Source organism: Anomaloglossus baeobatrachus, chromosome 8, assembly GCF_048569485.1.
Source record: "Anomaloglossus baeobatrachus isolate aAnoBae1 chromosome 8, aAnoBae1.hap1, whole genome shotgun sequence".
Classification (NCBI taxonomy): Eukaryota; Metazoa; Chordata; class Amphibia; order Anura; family Aromobatidae; genus Anomaloglossus; species Anomaloglossus baeobatrachus.
Window position 1 is genome coordinate 195686799 of NC_134360.1, and position 25755 is coordinate 195712553.

Below are 25755 nucleotides of genomic sequence, written 5' to 3' on the forward strand. Positions count from 1 at the left end.
CGGCACTGGCAGTGTGAGAGCGGCGGACGCTGGTAACGAAGATAAATATCGGGTAACCAAGGTAAGGGCTTCTTGGTTACCCAATGTTTACTGTGGTTACCAGCATCCGCAGAAGCCGGCTCCCTGCTGCCTGCACACGTAGCAGAGTACACATCGGGTAATTAACCCGATGTGTACTGTGGCTAGGTGTGCAGGGAGCCAGCGCTAAGCGGTGTGCGCTGGTAACCAAGGTAAATATCATGTTGGTTACCCAATATTTACCTTAGTTACCAAGCGCAGCATGCTTCCACGCGTCGCTGCTGGCTGGGGGCTGGTCACTGGTTGCTGGTGAGATCTGCCTGTGTGACAGCTCACCAGCAACCCGTGTAGCGACGCTCCAGCGATCCCTGCCAGGTCAGGTTGCTGGTGGGATCGCTGGAGCGTCGCTTAGTGTGACGGTACCTTTAATGGTTAAACGGTCTGGCCACAAGAGTCCTGTCATCCGCCTCTTACAGTCTGGGTCCACTTAGTTTGAGGATCGGTCTCTGGTTTCAACGCTGTTCACACTCTTGTCTCTGTCAATACCCGAGGGTCATGATATCTCGCCTTCCATCTTCTTTCATTCTCCTTTGTTGCCACAAACTGCTCACTGTATGTGATCTTCATGACTGATTGACTATATATCAATCTCCTTTAGTTCACTAGGTCTTCAGTGACTACTCTAGAATGAACCGTTGCTTTCCCTCTCACTTGACCCCTCCCATGGTGGGCTAGTCCCAACGATTAACTATTACTGACCCTACAGTCTAGCAACTTCTTAAACAAATGCTATGTTACACATTACCACATATAACCTTATATTACACATTATCAACACTACATACCACAGGTTATAATATACATTACACAGGAGCACAGTTCACAAAACATATTATACACAAAAGATGCAAGACATTGTTCACATTACACTACACAACAGTACAATGACGCGATTGGTATCTTTAGGGGGAGGAATGCAACAGCCATAGACTACCACTTCTACACGTGTTGTGTCAGTAGTCGGCACCCACTGTCAGTGACTGACACCTGACGTCATAAACGACAATGTGTTTCCAGTTTTATAAGGTTATGTAGTATATCAAACAGCAAATACTTAACAGGGTATTCCCATCTCCAAGATCCTATCCCAGTATGTAGTAGGTGTAATAATAATAATATTAGCAAATACAGTGGGGAAAAAAGTATTTAGTCAGCCACCAATTGTGCAAATTCTCCCACTTAAAAAGATGAGAGAGGCCTGTAATTGACATCATAGGTGACCTCAGCTATGAGAGACAAAATGAGAAAACAAATGCAGAAAATCACCTTCTCTGATTTGGCAAGATGTTTTTGCAAATTATGATGAAAAAGAAGTATTTAGTCATCTACAAATATGCAAGATTTTAGGCTCTCACAGACCTGTAACGTCTTCTATAAGAGGCTCCTCTGTCCTCCACTCATTACCTGTAGTAATGGCACCTGTCTGAACTTGTTATCAGTATAAAAGAAATGTCCACAACCTCAAACAGACACACTCCAAACTCCACTATGGTGAAGACCAAAGAGCTGTCGAAGGACACAAAATTGTACCCCTGCACCAGGCTGGGAAGACAAAATCTGCAATAGGCAAGCAGCTTGGTGTGATGAAATTAACTGTGGGAGCAATAATAAGGAAATGGAAGACATACAAGACCACTGATAATCTCCCTCGATCTTGGGCTCCACACAAGATCTCACCCCGTGGGGTCAAAATGATCACAAGAACAGTGAAAAAAAATCCCAGAACCACACGAGTGGACCTAGTGAATGACCTGCATAGAGCTGGGACCACCGTAACAAAGGCTACCATCAGTAACACACTACGCCACCAGAGACTCAGACCCTGTAGTGCCAGACGTGTTCCACTGCTTAAGCCAGTACATGTCCGGGCCCATCTGAAGTCTGCTAGAGAGCATTTGGATTATCCAGAAGAGTTGGGAGAATGTCATATGGTCCGATGAAACCAAAGTAGAACTGTTTGGTAGAAACACAACTCGTCATGTTTGGAGGAGACAGAATGCCGAGTTGCATTCAAAGAACACCATAGCTACTGTGAAGCATGGGGGTGGCAACATCATGCTTTGGGGCTGTTTCTCTGCAAAGGGACAAGGATGACTGATCCATGTACATGAAACAATGAATGGGGCCATTTGTTGTCAGATTTTGAGTGCAAATCTCCTTCCATCAGCAAGAGCATTGAAGATGAAACATGGCTGGGTCTTTCAGCATGATAGTGATCCCAAACACACCGCCAAGGCAATGAAGAAGTGGCTTCATAAGAAGCATATGAAGGTTCTGAAGTGGCCTATCCAGTCTCCAGATCTCAACCTCATAGAAACCTTTGGAGGAAGTTGAAAGTTCATGTTGCCCAGCGACAGACCCAAAATATCATTGATCTAGAGGAGATCTGCATAGAGGGATAAGCCAACATACCACCAACAGTGTGTGCCAACCTCGTGAAGACTTACAGAAAACGTTTGACCTCTGTCATTGCCAATAAAGGATATAGAACAAATATTGAGATTAACTTTTGTTATTGACCAAATACTTATTTTCCACCATAATTTGGCAAAACAAATCTTGCCAAATCAGACAAGGTGATTTTCTGGATTTGTTTTCTCATTTTGTCTCTCATAGTTATGGTCTACCTATGATGTCATTTACAGGCCTCTCATCTTATAAAGGCTGCTTTACACGTTTCAATTAAACGTGCGAATGCATTTGCGATCGCACCCGCCCCCATCGTTTGTGCGTCACAGGCAATTTGTTACCCGTGTCGCACAATGCTGTAACCCCCGTCACACGCACTTACCTTCCATATGACCTCGCTGTGGGCGGCGAACATCCACTTCCTGAAGGGGGAGGGACGTTCGGCGTCACAGCGACGTCACACAGCGGCCGGCCAATAGAAGCGGAGGGGTGGAGATAAGCAGGACGTAAACATCCCGCCCACCTCCTTCCTTCAGCATTGCCGGCGGGATGCAGGTAAGCGGTGTTCATCGTTCCCGTTCATCGTTCAGCGATGTGTGCTGCCTCGGGAACATTTAACAAGCGGACGTTCAATTTTTAGAAAATGAACGACGTGTATGAGATCAACGTTTTTGCGTACAATCGGAATCGCATGTAGGTTTCACATGCTACTACAGCACTAACGATGCTGGATGTGCATCACTTAAAACGTGACCCCGCCGACACATCGTTAGATATATTGTAGTGTGTAAAGCCCACTTAAAGCCCGCTTTACACGCTACAATAAATCTTACGATGTGTCGGCGGGGTCACGTCGTAAGTGACGCACATCCGGCATCGTAAGTATGATTGTAGCGTGTAAAACCTCCATGCAATTGCGATTGAACGAAAATCCGTTCATCGCATGCACGTCGTTCATTCCTCAAAAAATGAACGTGAGGTTGTACAATGTTCCTGAGGCAGCACACATCGCAGTGTGTGACACCATGGGAACATTGAACGACAGCTTACCTCCGTCCGCGGCTCCCGCCGACAATGCGGAAGGAAGGAGGTGGGCGGGATGTTTACATCCCGCTCATCTCTGCCCCTCCGCTTCTATTGGCCGGCTGCCGCGTGACGTCGATGTGACGCCGAACGTCCCTTCCACTCCAGGAAGTGGACGTTTGCCGCCCACATCGAGGTTGTATGGAAGGGTAAGTACGTGTGACGGGGGTGAATCGTATGTGCGGCACGTTCAACAAATTGGACGTGCCGCACATACGATGGGGGCGTTGCAAATCGCATACGATATTGTATGCGAAATTGCAACGTGTAGAGCAGGCTTAAGGGGGAGAAGTCGCACAATTGGTGGCTGACTAAATACTTTTTTCCTCACTCTACCTCCAATTAGAAATGTAGTAGAGTTCTTCTGATATAGTCATGTCTTTTACGATATGTGCAGGACATTGCAGCTTAGGTATCCATGGTTACAACTTCAAGCAACTAACTGACTAGCTGTCACTATATGAGTGGAAGTAACCATAGATACCTAAGCTGCAATGCTGCAATGCCCTGCACATTAGGTAAGAGACATAGCTAATCAGGAGAACTATACTACATTTCTAATTGGAGGTATTTGCTAATATTATTATAATTACATCTACTGGGGTAGGGTTTTAAAAAAGAAAATAACCATTTAACTTTAAGAAATTGAGGTGGTTGATGCTACTAATCAGGTATGGCCTCCGTGGTTGAGCCCACCCTGATCAAACATTCATCACTCTGTGCTAAACTTCGGTCTCAGTGTTTTGCTCCATGAAAACCCCTTCACACTTAGAGAAGCAATGTATAAATGTCATAGGGAAATTATTTTTTAGGCTTTGCATAAAAACATGAATGTTAGAATACGGCTCTTGAATGCTGTGTTGCCTGTCTCTGAAATGTACAGACATCTCTACTTTACAGGTTTCTCTGACCTGAAGAAAGTAAACTGTTGTCCATAGATCCATGGATGAAGTGTTAGACCTGGGTATTCACCAAAAGGAGGAACAATAAGAGTAAAAATAAGGGCCAGAAGCACAAAACTGGCAGGGAGCACGATCTGCGGAAAGGAAAAGGAAACGGGGGGGGGGGCAGAGAAAAGATTAGTGTTCACAAGCAGGGAAGGCATGCACTCTTACAAGAATCACTAATCCAGATTCCTTAGCAAAACTTTTGCCTTATGCTTGAAAATCTCTGGAGAAAAGTGGCCATATTGGACATTTGAAATCTTCCGCATGCCTTTAATTTGGTGCCAACAACATCACTCACATGTTTTTTACAGTACGTTGTAGGCAGTTTTCATGATGAATTTCAAAACCTTGAGAATGTTATCTTGTAAGAACATGACCTAATGGAATCACTTTTCTCCAGATTGGTGAAAGTTCCAAAGGTGGACCTTTGGGATTCATTAATTTGCCCCACAAAATACTTTCTTTTTTTTTACTGTATCTCTAGGGGACAGTAGACCAGACTATGTTTTCCTATATAGTAAAAACATTGTATGCTGACACATACTGGCCTGCTAAGGGACACTTTTTTGGCATATACTGGATGAAATAAGTCATTTTGTTACATTTGGGATAATAGATGGACGCCCCCTTAGCACACACACCAAATGTGTTCACATAATGAGATGTACAGTCATATGAAAAAGTTTGGGCACCCCTATTAATGTTAACCTTTTTTCTTCATAACAATTTGGGTTTTTGCAACAGCTATTTCAGTTTCATATATCTGATAACTGATGGACTGAGTAATATTTCTGGATTGAAATGAGGTTTATTGTACTAACAGAAAATGTGCAATCCGCATTTAAACAAAATTTGACCGGTGCAAAAGTATGGGCACCTCAACATAAAAGGGACATTAATATTTTGTAGATCCTCCTTTTGCAAAAATAACAGCCTCTAGTCACTTCCTGTAGCTTTAAATGAGTTCCTGGATCCTGGATGAAGGTATATTTGACCATTCCTGTTTACAAAACAATTCCAGTTCAGTTAAGTTTGATGGTCACCGAGCATGGACAGCCCGCTTCAAATCATCCCACAGATTTTCAATGATATTCAGGTCTGGGGACTTGGATGGCCATTCCAGAACATTGTAATTGTTCCTCTGCATGAATGCCTGAGTAGATTTAGAGCGGTGTTTTGGATCATTGTCTTGCTGAAATATCCATCCCCTGCGTAACTTCAACTTCGTCACTGATTCTTGCACATTATTGTCAAGAATCTGCTGATACTGAGTTGAATCCATGCGACCCTCAACTTTAACAAGATTCCCGGTGCTGGCATTGGCCACACAGCCCCAAAGCATGATGGAACCTCCACCAAATTTTACTGTGGGTAGCAAGTGCTTTTCTTGGAATGCCGTGTTTTTTGCCTCCATGCATAACGCCTTCATGTATGACCAAACAACTCAATCTTTGTTTCATCAGTCCAAATGACCTTCTTCCAAAATGTAACTGGCTTGTCCAAATGTGCTTTTGCATACCTCAGGCGACTCTGTTTGTGGCGTGCTTGCAGAAACGGCTTCTTTCGCATCACTTTCCCATACAGCTTCTCCTTGTGCAACGTGCACTGTATTGTTGACCGATGCACATTGACACCATCTGCAGCAAGATGATGCTGCAGGTCTTTGGAGGTGGTCTGTGGATTGTCCTTGACTGTTCGCACCATTCTTCTTCTCTGCCTTTCTAATATTTTTCTTGGTCTGCCACTTCTGGGCATAACAAGAACTGTACCTGTGTTCTTCCATTTCCTTACTATGTTCCTCACAGTGGAAACTGACAGTTTAAATCTCTGAGACAACTTTATGTATCCTTCCCCTGAACAACTATGTTGAATAATCTTTGTTTTCAGATCAATTGAGAGTTGTTTTGAGGAGCCCATGATGCCACTCTTCATAGGAGATTCAAATAGGAGAACAACTTGCAAGTGGCCACCTTAAATACCTTTTCTCATGATTGGATACACCTGCCTATGAAGTTCAAAGCTCAATGAGGTTACAAAACCAATTTAGTGCTTTAGTAAGTCAGTAAAAAGTAGTTAGGAGTGTTCAAATCAAGAAATTGATAAGGGTGCCCATACTTTTGCACCGGTCAAATTTTGTTTAAATGCGGATTGCACATTTTCTGTTAGTACAATAAACCTCATTTCAATGCAGAAATATTACTGAGTCCATCAGTTATTAGATATATGAAACTGAAATAACTGTTGCAAAAACCCAAATTGTTATAAAGAAAAAAGGTTAACATTAATAGGGGTGCCCAAACTTTTTCATATGACTGTAGACAATGCCTTAAAGCCTCTATACACAGTTGACTAACATCGGCTGAACCACCGATATCAACGGATTCAGCCAACATTCGAATGTAGTTGAGGACTTCCTGTCATTATTCAGATAAATGAAGTTGGAGGAAATAATGATCTGGCATGTACAACTTTGTACTAAATCACTGGCTTAGGTGAACTAAAGTTTTAGTTCACCTAAGTCAGTGATTAAGTTTTAAGAATAATGGACTAAAACAGCCTTAAGGTCCTTTACAGTGAAAAACATGTACAACTTTGAACTGTCGATCATTTTGTTCTTGGAGAGATAAGCCAACTCCAGGTGCCTGCCAGCGGCTCTCTCGTAGAGAACACTGGAGCTTTGCAGATCGAGTGCTCATGTGCTCATGGAGAGTCGGGACAAATAGAGAGATAGTTGTCATCTGAATGATCAACGAAACCATCATTCATGACCATGAAACCATCGACAGCTATGTAAAATCTATGGGTGACTTTAAAGTGGAGCAATAGCTCTCCCTCAATGTTTGTGTGAGACTCATGCTGTGTGATAGAGAGGTATGACATGACTGGTAAAAAGCTCACCCAGAGCTCTAAGGCCGGTATCACAGTTGCTTGTTACTTGCATGAGATTTGAGTTGCATCATACGGCATGGCCTGTCTATCTCCGGACAGGAGCGTGCAGCTGCATAGAAATACATACAGCTGCAGGCTCCTATCCAAAGAGCAGCAGGCCGTGCCAGTTGATGTGGCTTGATTCTCTCGCGAGTCACTTGCAAGTGTGACACCAGCCTTAGAGCTCTGGGTGAGCTTTTTACCAGTCATTTACTCCCACTCACCCATGGTCACCCCACTCACCCAGGAGAACAATGAGCATTTAAAGAAAGTAGCAAAAGTTCCATGCAACATTTCAGACTTTAACATACTGTAACTCTATCACCGCCCAAAGACGGTTTCACATGTCCGTGAAACATTTAGCGCACTAGGATCAAAATTCATGGCTCAACCGCATATATATAAGGTAGTAAGCTCAAATCAGGAAACCCAGACATCCGGGCAATGTAATTTTGCCAAATTTTGTAACGATACGTGCATGTATAAGCTATAAACAAAGAAAGGAATGAGAATGGATAGATAGAGGCAGGTAGGGACTATGGGAGAGGGAAAGTTACCTGGGCAAAAAAGTCTTTGTGACTACGCGTTGCATGTTGGAAGCGTTTTATAAGAAGTGCTTTAAATTGTTTGTGCAGGAGATCACTGCCTTTTATCTGCCGAGATCCTTTCCCTTCCGTTGGACCAGGTCGGTTATTGCAGGCGTCAGGTCCGGCATGTTCAGCCGTACTTCTCTGAGACTCTTTTCTGAAACATTCTGCTTGATCTGTATTAGAAAATTGGACATTTATACAATATCATGTATATAAGAAATAATAGGATGCATAAAGCCCGTGGTGCCCAGAATAGAAGCACAGTATGAGACTATGATGCTAGTTAACTAATAACAAACATATAAAGGGCTCTCTAGGGAGATGAAAATGTAACCATGTCGACATAACTTGAAGAACTTTAAAGCTCACATAAATAGTAATGTTTTCATTTGTCTCAGTATTCACCATTCAAAACTATTCACTGTGAAGGAGATGCAGCTGCTGAGGTCTCCCCTAACTTCTGTGATTCTATGTCACAAATCGGGTGGTGTGACTACTTACTGGCGTCTAATACCAGCCAGACCCCTGTTAACAGCTTCTTCCGTCCAGTCACAGATAAGGATCAGAGAATATGGCTTTCTTATTGCTTGTAATTGTAAAACCACACTTTCTGACCGAGTCTGATGCCCATGACCAGATTTAAAAAGTAATTTCACTGTTTGTACTGTACCTGGATGACCGTTTCTTCACAGCTTATCTGTGATAGCTATAGCTTCATTCTACATTCCTTGGCATTGAACAGATAAGTTGTGCAGCAGCCAACTGAATACCTCCTATAGTATCCCTTCCTCATCAACACTGCTTTTCCTCATCTCATAGTCCATCACTACTTCCCCACTCCCTGTAACTACTCCTATAACTCCTATTTCACACTTGCCTCTACAGCTTGAGGAGAGGTCATACTGAGGGAAACTGGTGGCGTTATAAGTTTGATAGCTACTGAAACAAATGTCCTGAAGAGGCACATGTGAAACAGGAGTCCTAAGAGTAGTTGCAGTGAGCGAGAAACCAAGCGAATATGTGGGGAGGGAGTACAGAGTTGGTGAGAAGGAAGTAGACTATAGGAGGGATAAATCCTGCAGCTTCCCAGCTTATCTGTGAAATGCCAAGGAGCATGAAGGGAAGCTATGACTATCACAGATAAGCTGTGAAAAAGCAGCAATTTATCACAGGGGGGTCTTCCAAGAATGCCATTACAAACCCTCAGGACATCAGGCATGGTTAGGTGGTATGGTTTGTAACACAAGCAATAACAAAGCAACATCTCCTGATCTGTGAGTGCCTGGATAGAGCTGTTATCAGGGGGCTGGCTTGTATTAAAGGGAACCAAACATCAGGATTTTCGTGTATAAGCTGCAGCCAGTGCAGTGCTGGCACTATCATGCACAGTGTGTACATACCATCAGGGTGCAGCTCGGGTGTTTAGGCAGTGAAATACAACTTTATAAAGTTTGAAATTTCGTGCACTTTTTGATTGACGTGTGCACCTCTCCAGATAATGTCCGGGCGGGTTATGCAGGAGTTCCCCGCCCCCCCCACCAGCCTGTTCCTCCCTCTCTCCTGATGTCCGGGCGGGTTATGCACGTGTTCCCCGCCCCCCCGCACCGCCTGTTCCTCCCTCCCTCCCTCTGGCTGTATGTAAATATCTAATCTTCAGAAACATGGCGCCGGAGTGGGCCTCTGCGCATAGCGCTTATCTCCGGCGCCATGTTTCTGAAGCCCCCGCATTACACAACTTGGTGTCTGAGAGGGCGGCGCATGCACCCTCGTTTCTTCACAGCCCGTTGTGACCGCGGGAGCACGCGCGATTAGAACAGGAGAGAACAGCTGACCGGAGGACACGATTACCTGCTGCTCCTGTATCGTGCCGCCCCAGGACACCGGGCCAACACACCAGCCGGTGTGACATCGCTGTGGCGCCGCCCTCTCAGTCACCAAGTTGTGTAATGCGGGGGCTTCAGAAACATGGCGCCGGAGATAAGCGCTATGTGCAGAGGCCCACTCCGGCGCCATGTTTCTGAAGATTAGATATTTACATACAGCCAGAGGGAGGGAGGGAGGAACAGGTGGCACGGGGGGCCGGGGAACACATGCATAACCCGCCCGGACATCAGGAGAGAGGGAGGAACAGGCTGGTGGGGGGGCCGGGAACTCCTGCATAACCCGCCCGGACATTATCTGCAGAGGTGCACACGTCAATCAAAAAGTGCACGAAATTTCAAACTTTATAAAGTTGTATTTCACTGCCTAAACACCCGAGCTGCACCCTAATGGTATGTACACACTGTGCATGATAGTGCCAGTACTGCACTGGCTGCAGCTTATACACGAAAATCCTGATGTTTGGTTCCCTTTAAAAGCCAGTAACAAACCACACACCATGATTTGTGACTTTAGTGTCCAAGATGGGAGGGGGCACTCACAGTCTGGATCTCCATCACTGTGATTAGTACTGAATAGCAGATAATGGGATAATTGAAAATACTACTATGGATGTAAGCCATATATTTTTGAAGCTACATACTGTATGTATGAGTACATTTTTTTTCTCTCCCTGGAATACCCCTTTAATCTCTGCCATGCAAATAATTACTTTTAAATTTTGCATTGGTATTAATGTCAAATACAAAGCAAAGTTTTTTCAATGTTTAAAATTATGACCTTTATCTGCAGATATCACAATATGCAAGATGTGTGGTCAATTATTGTGGTCAGTAAGCTGCAGTACTAGGCAGCATTGCCACAATCAAGCTTATCCTACATGAACAATGAAGGAGGTATGCTGTGCTTCCCAAGACTCTTCATAAAAAATGAACTGCAAGGATGACCCCGGTTTGGCCAACACATTGGGGACACTCACATAGCCCAGAGTAGTTGACCTTGAATACTATTTTGTCGATGTAGCTGTGGCATAAATAGGTAATAAGCAAGCTAATGCATCTAATTACAGTAATAATGTGGCCATAAATGCCAGCCATGCCCGTGTTTAACCTATAGATTGCATGTCTCACCTAACATGCAGCATCTGCGGAAGCAAAAGGTAAGCCTAGGAAGGTCTTACAAGCATTTTTCTTGTCAGGTAATAGATAAGTATGGGCAAACTGAAGAATGTCTGTCTGGTTTGACATCTACTACATTGTGAGCTATCTTACACTTTATATTATTCCCATGGTTATCTTAGAATCTGGCATTAAGCATGTGTGGCGTCCCTGAGGCTTCAGTCGCCATAGGGTACTGCATCTCCTTTAAGATGTAGTACTCATCCTGGGTAAGGTGAGGTTAATTGCTGGTGATTCTCACATTCACAACCACACACACAGTCAGGTGCCTTCCCACTGGGGGGCCTGGGGAAGATAGGGGGCTGGCCATCAGGAGGCATGGGAGTTTCCCGGTAACTGAGGCAGCCACCTGGGGGGCAGGCACCACTTGGGGAAAAGGGAAGGTGCATCTTTACACATAGTTAGTTAGCCCCAGTCACAGCCCGGGTTCTTTACAGCTACATGGGATTTCAGGGTCTGCGGCGAGTGCAGGAAACATCTGCGACCCATTCCATATTTCACCTACAGTGAGATAGGAGGGACCCTGACCAGAAAAGACTCACAGTGGGGACACCGGCGGTGACCTCGAATTGCTCAGGATCGGCTGGGGCCTATCACAGCGGTGGCCAGTGCTTCGGAAGCAACAACCGGGTTAATTAAAGAACTGTGAGTAAAACACCTGGAATCCGCAGAGACTGTGTCCGCCTTTCCTTGCCGGCACCCCGCGCTTCGGCTCTGGCCATTACTACTCCCCTCATCATCCTCCCCGGGGTCTGATCCACCTGTGGGGAGCAGAAACACCTGAGCTGCTACTACCATCTGCCCCGGTGGACAGCGACAGTGTGGCGACAACTTCGCGTCACGAACAGGATCCCCAACCCGACCACCCCCCTTTTCACTCACAGGCGAGAAGCGCCGCTCGGGTCCCCGGATCCGGCCCACCCCTCGAGCCACCGAGCAACAGCAGCAGCAGCGCCGGACCCGAGCGTTAGCGAGCGCAGCGCCCCGCCGCCCGCGACAACTTGGCGTCACGAACAGGATTGGACCCATCTACTTACCAGTAGAAGTGCGCTTTGTGGTCTCCGCCGGCGGCATCCGGCCGAAAAATTTGAAGCGCCGCCATCTTTGGCGCGAAGATTTTCCGCTCGAGCGTCTTCCCCGAGCAGGGAAGGCGCGAAAGCGAAGCCCCGCCCCCCAACAAGCGGAAGTGCTAAAGAGAACCAAGGGGGGACGGGAAAAAGATGTCTGCGCCCGATGGAGCCGTCGGAGGAGTGGTGGTCGCAGCCGCAGCAGCACCCGTAGATGGAAACGGGATAGCCCATGCTCCGGTTGCAAGAGCGGGGGAGGCCACGGGCCCAGCGGTCGCCCAGGTGATGCCATTCTCCCTGCCCTATGTGCCTGGTGCTACCTGGCTGCCGCAGTACGATGGGAAGCCTGATGCTTTGCAGGTGTTCCGGAAAAAGATTACCCCGGTCCTCGATTTATATCCCTTGACTGACAGGCAACAGGCAGCGGTAGTGCTAGGGCAGCTAACCGGCGCGGCCGAGCAGGAGACGGAGACCTGGACCGACGCAGACTGGGCCTCAGTGACTACCATTTTCGAGAAACTACAAATCGCTTTTGAGACCCACACGGAAGCGGAGCTGCGGATGCAGTTTTATCAGTGTCGACAGCGGCCTGCGGACAATATAAGAGACTGCCCTGCGTCTGCAAACAGCTCTCCATACGCTGAAGCGGGTGGACACTATTAATGATGCGGATAGCAATAAGATGCTAGTGGACCAATTCCTGCAAGGGCTGGGGTCTGCAGAAGACCGCAAGCAGCTACGGCTGTGGACCTTAGAACGCCCCAACCTGGACTTTGCAGTATTGAAGGAACGGGTCATCAAAGCTCTGCAGGCCCCAACGCCAGATGCTCCTGAGGCGGCCTCATGGCCGGCTGAAACTGCTCCTGTCACGGTGGCACCTCCTCTCCCGGCCCTACCGGCCCCTGCAGCGCCCGTCGGGATGATGGAGGAGCTAGCTGCCCAGGTCCGCCGCATGGATGGGTACCTAGCCAAGATCCTCGCCGCACTCCAGCTTCCGACGAGAGTCAAGCCCCCAGGGGGGATCCAGCTCGCCGACAGCCCAGAGGATGTCCCCTGGATGCAGCAGAGAAGGACCAATGACTCTCGGTATGGGCCTCCTCTTTGTTACAGGTGCAGCAAGCCTGGCCACTACTCTAGGCGGTTCCCGTTAAACGAGCAACCCCTGGGGCCAAGGGCCAATCCTCAGGAGTAGACACCAACGGCCCCCCCGATTGGCGAGACCGGTACGTCGGAGCTCGCCCCATCATCCCTCTGGCAGTGGACGGCATCCCGCTCATGGCCCTCTTGGACACAGGATCACAGGTAACCACTATACCATATACACTGTACCAGCGGTATTGGGGTACTGACGAACTTGCCCCTTCTGATGATAGCCTGACCCTTGCCGCAGCCAATGGACTCCCTCTAACCCAGTTGGGATACAAACAAGTGACTCTGACTGTGGGACGTGCGGAGTTAAAGAACCAAGGGATGATTGTGGTGATGAATGAACCCAGTGATCATAACCCAAAAGTAATCCTAGGGACCAATGTGATGGAGCATTGTATGAGTGAGGTGCTGAGTCTGTTGCAGCAGTTGGCCGCCACAACAGCAGCGGCGGTTATTCCCTGGCCGCATACCGTAGGTGGCGTCACGAAATCAACCTCCACCATCATCCATCACCACCGCCTCTTTTATTGTACACCTCGGGGCCATGAAACCGGGCAGAAAGGGCCACCCCGTGACATCCCCAGACCCGACTTCATCATGCTCGGCGACAAGTAATTTAACCTCTTGCCCCATGGGTGCTACACATAATTATTTTAGGGCATTTTTCTTCATCATTGTATTGGCACAATCATAGCTACTTTAGGAGTTTGTTTCCATGATTTCTTATATGAGATTAATGGAGCTCCATCATCCCTTTTCTAATAATAACATACTGTAGACTTGTCATATAATAACAGTAATGGAAAGACATTTTTCCAAAGTGTCAAAGGAGCTGTTTTCAATGCCAGGATGCATCGTGCTCATGCTACTGTCAGCAGTCTGCATGGACTAAATGTGCTACCTGTGTCTCTCATTGAGCACGTCGGGAAGAGGGGGGTGGGGGGGTCATTAATCAGCAAATGCAAAGGGAGCTGCCAGCAGTGGATCTTGATGATTTGCCCAGGTGCATTCAGTGCTGCAGAACATTCCTCAGACGACCATTAACAACCTCACTGATAGCAGTCAAGGTGTTTAAGTGCAGGGATTTCTGTACATAGTGCTCATATTTAATAAACTATTAATCTAGATGTTATGAGAATTTTTACCCCAATTTTTCCTAATTTGCATATCATTGACATGTCTATCCCATTTCTGTGATTTCAATAAGTCCTTGAGTTTTCCTTCTTGGTGTTGCATTTTCAATGTTGAGGAGTGTATCAACCACGATTGGACAGAGTCAGTTTGTAGGGTAGTACTGGTTCATAATTAGTTGAGAAACAAGGAGTGCTGAGCACACTCTCTCATTACTACTCTTTAGGCCCCCTTCACACATTAGTGATTCTGGTACGTATGTTGCTGTTTTTATACGTACCAGAACCATTAAAATCAAGGGTCTGCGCACACATCAGTGATTTTTCACTGATGTATTTCCATGTGGCATACATGCATGTCCGTGTGCTTCGCATGGAGACAAGTCCGTTTTTTTTCTGGCATCACTGATATCACACAGACCACACTATGGTGTGATCCATGAAACACGTACCAGAAAAACACGGATATTTAAAATAAAAAGCTTTTTAAACTCCACCGTCTCCAGCGATGCTGTCTTCAGCCGCTGCTCGCTCCTGCTTCCAGGCCAGCTAATTATACTCATACATATGCACTGCATCGTGACCCGGAAGTAGTTGCAGGGGGGAGACAGCGGCAGCCGGACACAGTATCGAGGGAGACTTCAGCACCACGGACAGCAGGAGCATGGACAGGTGAGTATAACTGCCTGATCTCCATGTATTATCACGAATAGCACACGGAGATCACATGTGTGCCAAAATCACGGCACACGGAAGGACACATGCACCTTTAACATGTCAGTGAAAAACGTGTGTGTTTTTCACTTACGTGTGAAAGAGGCCTTAGATGTATTCCTTCCACCTTGTAATAATACCACTCACAGCTGATCATGAAATCTTTGGGAGGGAAATAACTTCACAAAGTGACTTACATGGGCGGCACCCTATTAAAGGACCACACTGGTATCAGTGAGCTCTTTAGAACGGGTCATTCTGTCACAATTGGTGAGGCGAGGGACTGGATGTTATACACTAGGGGCAAGGTATAAAAGTCAGATACAGGACTGGTTGTGAACCTACTTTGGTTTGCCTTTAGGGTAACCAAGAACAGACATTCCTATCAGTTTACCCATCTTATTCTGCCTGAATCACCTTTGTTATCGACATTAATAATTGTTGACTTGCTATCCACAGCTAGACTGGTTCTGGATTTCCTCTGCTGTATCATCCATTCCTCTGGTGATAAGATCAGGTTAAAAGAAGTAAAAAAAAAAAGTAGAGGAATTCATCAAATATATAAAACTGTTAGAACATGCATTTTCCTTGGGATTTTGAAGAAACACACAACTCCTATTCAAAAAAGTTTGGAAACTGTAAAATGTAAAAAAACAAGAAATGATTTGGAAATACTGTATTTTATAAGCCTTCTTTTATTCACAACAGAAGTGTAGAACACAATCAGGGAGTAAACATTTTTCTGTTTCATGTGAAAAATTTTACCCATTTAGAAATTATTGGCGGTAACACATTTCGAAAAAGTTGTGGCCGGGCCGTGTCTACCATTGTGTAGGAACCCCTGTTCTTTATACAAGTCTAACTCTTTGGGAAGCGAGATTGATTTCTGGAGTTCTGAAACAAGAATCTTGTCCTGTTCTTGCCTGATGTAGGGTTAAAGCTGCTCATTGGTTCTAGGTCTCCTTTGACGTATTTTTTGTTCCATAATGCAAACATTTTTCATTGGTTAAAGGTCTGGACTGCAGAAGGTCAGTTCATCAACTAAACTCATCTTCTGTGAAACCATGCTGTTGTGATGGATGCAGTATGTGATTTAGCTGAAATATACAAGGCCTTCCCTGAAATAGACCTTGTGTTGATAAAAGCATATGTATTTCTATACCTTCTACTGTATATAATGCTCAGCATTGATAATGGCGTTTGGAATGTGTAAGCTGGCTGTGCCATAGGCACCAATGCAACCTTCAACCATCAGGATACAGGAACTCTGCGCTGATAACAAGCTGGATGGTCATCTTGAGTCTGCAGAACACAACATCTGTGGTCTCCATAAAGAATTTCACTTCTGATTCATCTGACCACAGAACCTTTTTCCATTTTGCTTCAGTCTATTTCAATTGAGCTTTGTCAGAGAGAAGGAGACAGCATTTCTGGATTGTGTTCATATATGCCTTCTTCTTTCCATGACAGAGCTTTAGCCTGCATTTGTAGATTGCGAGGCAAACTGTGTTCAGACAATGACCCCCTGCAGTGATTTGTATGACCAAATTATGTCTGTTTTTAATGGAAGGGCACCTGAGGACCTGTAGATCATGAGAATCTTTCAATTACTTACTTTTCCCTTGTGCAAGTGGATTGGTCTAGCGTTTCTGAATCTTTTGATTATATTATGTACTATAGATTGTTCATTCAAAGTTTTACATTCAGGAACAGTTTTTAATTGTACCAAAAAATGTTTATGCAGTTGTTCACAGATTCGTGAGCTTTGACCATCTTTCCTTCAGAGAGACTCTGCCTCTCTATCTAAGGCTGGGGCCACACGGGGACTACTGCGATCCACTTGCATGACACTCCGCTCGTGCTGGCAGTACAGCAGAGCCGAGTGTCATGCGTGTGTCCTTGCAACAGAGGTCCGTTTGTGCGAGCAGACCTCAGCTGCGGGGGGCGGACTGGCACTCAGGAGGGGAGGGAGGGATTTCTCTCCCTTTCTCCTGCATAGCCGGCTATTGCCATTCTCGCACTGCACTAGCGGTACACCGGTGTACTGCGAGTGCAGTGCGATTTTTCTCTCGCCCGATGCACTTGAATGGGTGCGAGAGAAAGAGTCTCGCATTAAAATCGCAGCATGCTTCGATTGTTTTCTCGGTCCGATTAGGGCTGAGAAAATAATCGCTCATGTGTGCTTACACACAGGCTAGAATTGGTCCGAGGGGAATGCGATGTTTTATCGCACTCCACTCGCACTGTTTTTCTCGCCGTGTGGCTTAGGCCGAACATGCTCTCTTTATACAGTCAGTGGACTTAAGGCCCTGTCACACTAAGCAACATCGCTAGCAACATCGCTGCTAACGAACAACTTTTGTGACGTTGCTAGCGATGTTGCTGTGTGTGACATCCAGCAACAACCTGGCCCCTGCTGTGAGGTCGTTGGTTGTTGCTGAATGTCCTGGGCCATTTTTTAGTTGTTGCTGTCCCGCTGTGAAGCACAGATCGCTGTGTGTGACAGCGAGACAGCAACAACTAAATGTGCAGGCAGCAGGAGCCGGCTTCTGCGGAGGCTGGTAACCAATGTAAACATCGGGTAACCAAGAAGCCCTGTCCTTGGTTACCCGATATTTACCTTCGATACCAGCCTCCGCCGCTCTCACTGCCTGTGCTGCCGGCTCCTGCTCTGTGCACATGTAGCTAGCTGCAGGACACATCGGGTTAATTAACCTGATGTGTACTGTAAGTAGGAGAGCAGGGAGCCAGCGCTAAGCATTGTGCGCTGCTCCCTGCTCTGTGCACATGTAGCTGCAGCACACATCAGGTAATTAACCCCATGTGTGCTGTAAGTAGGAGAGCAGGGAGCCAGCGCTAAGCATTGTGCGCTGCTCCCTGCTCTGTGCACATTTAGCTGCAGCACACATCAGGTAATTAACCCGATGTGTGCTGTAACTAGGAGAGCAGGGAGCCAGCGCTCAGTGTGCGCTGCTCCCTGCTCTCTGCACGTGTAGCTGCGTGCGCTGGTAACCAAGGTAAATATCGGGTTGGTTACCGATATTTACCTTAGTTACCAAGCGCAGCATCTTCCACGCGGCGCTGGGGGCTTGTCACTGGTTGCTGGTGAGCTCACCAGCAACTCGTGTAGCCACGCTCCAGCGATCCCTGCCAGGTCAGGTTGCTGGTGGGATCGCTGGAGCGTCGCAGTGTGACATCTCACCAGCAACCTCCTAGCAACTTACCAGCGATCCCTATCGTTGTTGGGATCGCTGGTAAGTTGCTTAGTGTGACGGTACCTTTAAGGTCCAGTCACACTAAGCAACTTACCAGCGATCCCAACAACGATAGGGATCGCTGGTAAGTTGCTAGGAGGTTGCTGGTGAGCTGTCACACTGCGACGCTCCAGCGATCCCACCAGCAACCTGACCTGGCAGGGATCGCTGGAGCGTGGCTACACGAGTTGCTGGTGAGCTCACCAGCAACCAGTGACCAGCCCCCAGCGCCACGTGGAAGATGCTGCGCTTGGTAACTAAGGTAAATATCGGTAACCAACCCGATATTTACCTTGGTTACCACTGCACGGAGCTACACGTGCAGAGAGCAGGGAGCAGCGCACACTGAGCGCTGGCTCCCTGCTCTCCTAGTACAGCACACATCGGGTTAATTACCCGATGTATGCTGCAGCTACATGTGCACAGAGCAGGGAGCAGCGCACAATGCTTAGCGCTGGCTCCCTGCTCTCCTAGATACAGCACACATCGGGTTAATTACCCGATGTATGCTGCAGCTAAATGTGCACAGAGCAGGGAGCAGCGTACAATGCTTAGCGCTGGCTCCCTGCTCTCCTACTTACAGCACACATCAGGTTAATTAACCCGATGTGTGCTGCAGCTAGCTACATGTGCACAGAGCAGGAGCCGGCAGCACAGGCAGTGAGAGCGGGGGAGGCTGGTATCAAAGGTAAATATCGGGTAACCAAGGACAGGGCTTCTTGGTTACCCGATGTTTACATTGGTTACCAGCCTCTGCAGAAGCCGGCTCCTGCTGCCTGCACATTTAGTTGTTGCTGTCACACACAGCGATCTGTGCTTCACAGCGGGACAGCAACAACTAAAAAATGGCCCAGGACATTCAGCAACAACCAACGACCTCACAGCAGGGGCCAGGTTGTTGCTGGATGTCACACACAGCAACATCGCTAGCAACTTCACAAAAGTTGTTCGTTAGCAGCGATGTTGCTAGCGATGTTGCTTAGTGTGACGGCGCCTTTAGTTGAACACTGACTCCTCAGCTGTCTTTCATTAGTATCACTTTCTTTTTCAGCCTTTTGTTAACCTTGTCTTATCTTTTTTTGAGATGTGTTGATGTCATAAATTTCTAAATAAGTTACTTTTTTCAAATGAAGTATAAAAATATCCAACATTCAACTTTCGATCTGTGATCTTTGTTCTTTTGTGAATAAAATATGGCTATAAGAGATTTCCAAATCATTGCATTCTTGTTTTTTTACATCTTACACAGAGTCCTAAGTTTTTAGGAATGGCGTTTGTATAATGAAAGATAATAAAGCTTTAAAGTGGTTATGTCAGCAGATTTCACAATACAAACTACAACTAAATTAATCTCTTAGGCCTGATGAAGCTGGTACACTTGTCAGAATGGCTGCAAACTCTTTTGTCTTTTAAGTTTTCCCACCTGTTATTAAAATGAACATTTTATGAGTCCAGCCATAGCCAGATTTATAAAATACTCATCCGAATATCTGAATTATACAGCCATTCTGAGTTATTTTTTTTTTCCCTTTAAAGAAAGTAGACCAGCCTCATCAGGTTTAAGAAATCTATGATCTATGCCTTTAGGATTGTGAAATCAGGTTACATAATTTAAGGTATCTTAAAATGAGGCTTTAATTATGAAGATGGATTTACATAATTCTAAGAATCCCAACTGTAAAAGTAATTTATGAAATTGTAGATTGCCAGATTTTGAACTAATGAAAAATGGTTAGTTAAGTTATTAAGCTATTAAATAAATGCCAGATCAAGAAGGACGATCTCACCAAAAGAGGATCAATTATGATTTAGTTTTCAAGCTGGTTTTTACATTTTTCTTAACCCCTTCAGCCCCGGGCACTTTCCGTTTTTGCGTTTTTGTTTTTTGCTCCCCTTCTTCCGAGAGCCGTAACTTTTTTATTTTTCCGTCAATCTTGCCATATGAGGGCTTGTTTTTTGCGGGACAAGTTGTACTTTTAAATGAAACCATAAGTTTTACCATATGGTGTACTGGAAAGCAGCAAAAAAATTCCAAGTGTGGAAAAATTGCAAAAAAAGTGTGATGGCACAATAGTTTTTGGGATGTTTTATTCACGGTGTTCACTATATGGTAAAACTGATGTATAGGTATGATGCCTGAGGTCGGTGCGAGTTTGTAGACACCAAACATGTATAGATTTACTTGTATCTAAGGGGTTAAAAAAATTCACAAGTTTGTCCAATAAAAGTGGCGCACGTTTTACGCCATTTTCCGAAACACGTAGCGTTCTTATTTTTTGATATCTATAGCTCAGTGACGGCATATTTTTTGCGTCTCGAGCTGATGTTTCTAATGGTAGCATTTTTGCGCAGATGCTACGTTTTGATCGCCTGTTATTGCATTTTGCGTAAAACTTGCGGCGACCAAAAAACGTAATTTTGGCGTTTGGAATTTTTTTGCCACTACGCCGTTTACCAATCAGATTAATTGATTTTATATTTTGATAGATCGGGCATTTCTGAACGCGGCGATACCAAATATGTGTATATTTATTTATTTTTTAACCCTTTAATTTTCAATGGGGGGAAAGGGGGGTGATTTGAACTTTTAGGTTTTTTGTTTTTTTTTTAATTTTTTAAAACTTTTTTTTTACTTTTTTTATTTTATTTTACTAGTCCCCCTAGGGGGCTATAGCGATCATTAATCCAATTGCTGATCGCTATCTGCTGATCACAGCTATACTGCTGTAAACAGCAGAAATAGTCACTTTCTTTTTTCCTCTGCTCCGTGCCGAGGAAGAATGAAAATGAAACATCATAGTAGCAGGCGTCATTACATGACCCTGTGCTACAATGGCAACCACCGAACGTCACGTGATTACTCACGTGACGTCCGGAGGGGGCGTAGGTAAGTAAAAAACATGGCCGCGCGCATATAGATCTCGCTGCCAGACTTTGGCAGCGAGATCTAAGGGGTTAATGTTCCGGGTGGAATGCGATTCCACTCGGAACATGTAGGCACACATGTCAGCTGTTGAAAACAGCTGATATGTGTGCCGATCCACACCGCCTGCCCGCGGCAGGGGGCGGGGCTTACCGGGACACGATCCATGACGGAAAGATCTGTCCATGGTCGTGAAGGGGTTAAAGGGAACCAACCAGCAGGATTTTCATGTATAAAGTAAAGCCAGTGCTATGCTGGCTCTAGGATGCTGAACGTAAGCATAGCTTTTGTTCTGAGATTGTATGTTTTATTTCAGAAATATGTGCAAGTAAAATTCCAGCAATGCACTGCTATTTGATTGACAGGTGCAACAGGAAGGGAATATGTGGGTTGGGACTTGCTATCTATTCCCGCCTTGGTCACTGATCTTTCCGGTATATAAATGGTTGGGTGATTTGAACAAATGATCTGCTGTACAATTGATCGGCCTCACCAGTTAAAATGTTTGCTCATCCTTTTAGACCCCGACTAAAAAACAACATATATTGAACATGACTTTTTTGAACTATACTGATCCAGATAACTAGTAGCAATCTGTCGTCCCTTTACACAGATCCATTCTATGCCCGAGGATTGCATGTTAGAAATGAAGCTGAATGTGACAAGCTTGTGTTGAATTTTCATTTGTATTCCCATAGGCCATTATTGAGGTCACATGTGGCACAGCTAGCATTAGGCTCTGTTCACACATTGAGAACCCAGAACAATATTTGTGCAGCATTGGTTTTAACTGCAATAGTGATAAAAAAAAAATCAAATTGTGGTCACATGTGAATGCAGCCTTACTAAATAAGGCAAATAGAGCTAATGATATAAACTATATTTATAATATTCTTTTTAAAAATGATTTTGGGTACACATTCTGCATCTACCCCTTGATATTTCGGGAATTGGATGTTGGAAGAAAAATAAAATAAGAATCTATGAATTTAGATTAAGTCCAAGAGAAGACGGCAATACCTGGAGTTTCTGTTCCAGTTCCTGAATCAGCTGTAACTTTTAAGAAGATCTGGGGAGATAAATAATTAATGGAAATTGAGTTGGTACATTTTTTGCACAGAGTTAGAGAAGATTTGTCAAGGCTTCTGACACGTTCATATTAACTAATGCTCGTGTTCTCCATGAAATAACAGTTTTGGAGCATTATTACTTTATTCCAACATTACAGCTGCAGGGAAGAATAAAGCTACTTTTCTCCCAGTAGCTGCACTGTCAGTAAGGCAGTGGCAATTTAACGCTATTAACCTGCAGATTAACCCTATATCTGCAGCTTAATAGCATTTGGGGACATGACAGATTCTCTTTAAAGGTAAGTGTGTATATTTATGTTTTTGTGTCATATGATATTACGTAACCTCTTTTTTGTACAATAATAATATTAGAATTCTCTCAAGAGTTAACCTTTGATTTGGCTATTAAAAACAATCATATATAGCCTTTTTCAAATTATTGTTATTATAAAATATATATATACTGTATATACTGTATATATTACATTGTGAAGTGATATATAGACAGTGTTACAGTCTGGATATACTGGCTTACCTCTTCCAATGGTGTATCCGAAATTCCAAAACTGCTCAGTCCCAGGTCCCCCATAGTCTCCTCCAGCTCTCTGAACAGACTGGCGTAGGCTCTGTACTTGAAATCCTTACCCGGTAATAGATAAATCAATTCCTGCCCAATGCTTTCAATTAGCTTTGCCTCAGGAACATGATGGTGAATTAACTCAGTGAGCCCAGGCACATTTCCTGTAAAATAGACAAAAGAGAAAAATTTGACCGCTCTACTCCCAAAATTAAACTGCTAGAAGTTTTGAAAGCAAAAATGCAGATAAACTGCTCAGAAAGATGAAAAAGACACCCGGGTGTCTATAAAGTCTTCCCATTGAGTTTCCTTGTAAAGTATGGAGCGTCTTCATAGCAGAAAATGTATGTAAAATTGTCAGATCAATTTCTTTAACCATTTGGTGTCTTTGGAAACCTGAAGAGGTTATAGTTTCTGCAGAATAGTTTCTGCTATTACATGTATTCCCCTTGCATAGTCACTGCTGTGCATACCTTATCTCCATATAAAAAGATGTTGAAAAGACTGAACATCTGAAGACAAGTCGTTTTTACATAGAAAATCTTATATTCATTTAATTTTGTTAGCGGTTGTTCAGGTGGGTTTCACAGTGGGTCTTCTCCAAACCCACCTGACAAAAACATTGTGTGCACATACCCTTAGACATCCAGTTATTAATATTAATATAATCAGTGGTGATGAGCGGGCACTACCATGCTTGAGTGCTAGGTACTCGTCATTAGTGATGAGTGAGCACTACCATGCCCGGTTGCTCAGTAATCGTAACTAGTGATGAGCGAGCATTACCATGGCTCAGGCGCTCGGGACTTGTAACTAGTGATGTGCGGGCACTACCATGCTTTGTACTTTTAACTAGTGATGAGCGAGCAATACCATGCTCGGGCGCTTGGTACTCGTAACTAGTGATGAGTGAGTACTACCAAGCTCGGGCGCTCGGTACTCATAACTAGGGATTAGCGTGCACCACCATGTTTGGGTGTTCGATACTCATAGCTAGTGATGAGCGAGCACTGCCATGCTTAGGAGCTCAATACACGTAACTAGTGATGAGCGAGCACTACCATGCTTGGGTGTTCGATACTCATAGCTAGTGATTAGCGAGCACTACTATGAGTGGTTGCTCAATACTCGTAACTAGTGATGAGCGAGCACTACCATGCTTGGGTGTTCGATACTCATAGCTAGTGATTAGCGAGCACTACTATGCTTGGTTGCGCAATACTCGTAACTAGTGATGAGCGAGCACTACCATGCTTGGGTGTTCGATACTCATAGCTAGTGATTAGCGAGCACTACCATGCTCGGGTGCTCGGTACTCGTAACTAGTGATGAGCAAGCACTACCATGCTCTGGTGTTCTGTACTCGTAACTAGTGATGAGCGAGCACTACCATGCTTGGGTGCCCGGTACTTGTAACGCGCAGTTGGACGTTCGATAGGCCCGACTCATGTACTGAGTATAATGGAAGTCAACAGGGAACTCAAGCATTTTTCCGGTAGTTCTTCGAGTTTCCCATTGACTTCCATTATACTCGGTACTTGAGTTGAGCCTGTCCAAGCATCCGACCTGCTGGTTCGAGTACAGCGCACCTGAGCATGGCAGTGCTCACTCATCACTACCGATGTCGGATTTAATCTTAGGCATTTTATTTTAATTAAACCTGTATTAGGATGTAGAAGAAACATTCATATCTCATATGGGGAATATCTGTGGTGCTATTTGATAATCTTACCATCCATCTCTTGCTCCAGAGGATCTTCTTTAGATTTGGGAGTACAACCAGGACAAGGGCAGGAACAGTCAGAGTGACAGGAAGCCTATGGAGGAAAGCACATATACAGTATTAATGTATAAGCCAAGACACAGAAGGACGTGCCATATTATTTTTGGTGCTAAATAGAGTAAAGTGGCTTACAGAATCTTTTCTGGCGTCATCTTTCACCTTTCTCATTTTCCTGACCAAGGTTAAGTAGAAGCCTGTTCCAAAGCAGTTCTTGAGGAATAAGGGTGAGCCGCTGCAGTAAAGTCTTCCTTGAGAAATTATTGCAATTCTATCCCCCAAGAGATCAGCCTCATCCATGTGGTGAGTAGACAGAATAATGGTCCTACCTGAGAAAAATAAGTGGCACCGATTTTTTTTTTTTTTTATATATATATATATATATGGGATCAACAATGTTAAGTTGTGTATATTTCAGCGTCTACCATGTAAAATACCTTTTTATACTATACTTTTTTATTATATGTATGTTCTCTGAGGCTCTTCCATGCAGGTAAAATAAGTATTGAACACGTCACCAATTTTCTAAGTAAATATATTTCCAAAGGTGCTATTGACATGAATTTGTCATTAGATGCTGGTAACAACACATCCAATCCACACAGGCAAAGAAATCTAACCATAGATGTCTATAAATTCAGTGATGTGTAATAATGAGAAGTGACACAGGACAGGATAAAAGTATTGAACACGCTTACTGAAATCTATTTATTACTTTGTTTTTTAAGCCTTTGTTGGTGATGGCAGCTTCAAGACACCTCTCGTATGGAGAAAGTAGTCACCTGCATTGCTCACGTGTGATTTTGGCCCATTCTTCCACACAAAGACTTTTCAAATCCTAAAGGTCCCCTGAGCTTTAGTTCCTCCCATAAATTTTCTATTGCATTCAGGTCAGGTGATGTGCCATTCTAGAAGCTATATTTTCTTTCTTGATAGTGTGTTTGGGATCATTATCTTGCTGAAATGTCCACCCTTGTTTCATCTTCATCATTCTGGT

At 44.8% G+C, this 25755-nt stretch overlaps 1 protein-coding gene across 1 annotated transcript in view; it reads right to left on the bottom strand.

The window, feature by feature from the left end:
• Positions 1 to 25755, bottom strand: part of ABCA4 (ATP binding cassette subfamily A member 4) — a 295790-nt gene that overhangs the window by 92420 nt on the left and 177615 nt on the right. Inside the window, exons 24-30 of the mRNA XM_075322132.1 lie at positions 24894 to 25087; positions 24711 to 24795; positions 22937 to 23142; positions 22352 to 22400; positions 15572 to 15655; positions 8003 to 8208; positions 4482 to 4606 (exon numbers count right to left, since the gene is read on the bottom strand). Of these exons, the coding sequence (XP_075178247.1) occupies positions 4482 to 4606; positions 8003 to 8208; positions 15572 to 15655; positions 22352 to 22400; positions 22937 to 23142; positions 24711 to 24795; positions 24894 to 25087 (949 nt within the window). The remainder of the gene's footprint in view (positions 1 to 4481; positions 4607 to 8002; positions 8209 to 15571; positions 15656 to 22351; positions 22401 to 22936; positions 23143 to 24710; positions 24796 to 24893; positions 25088 to 25755) is intronic.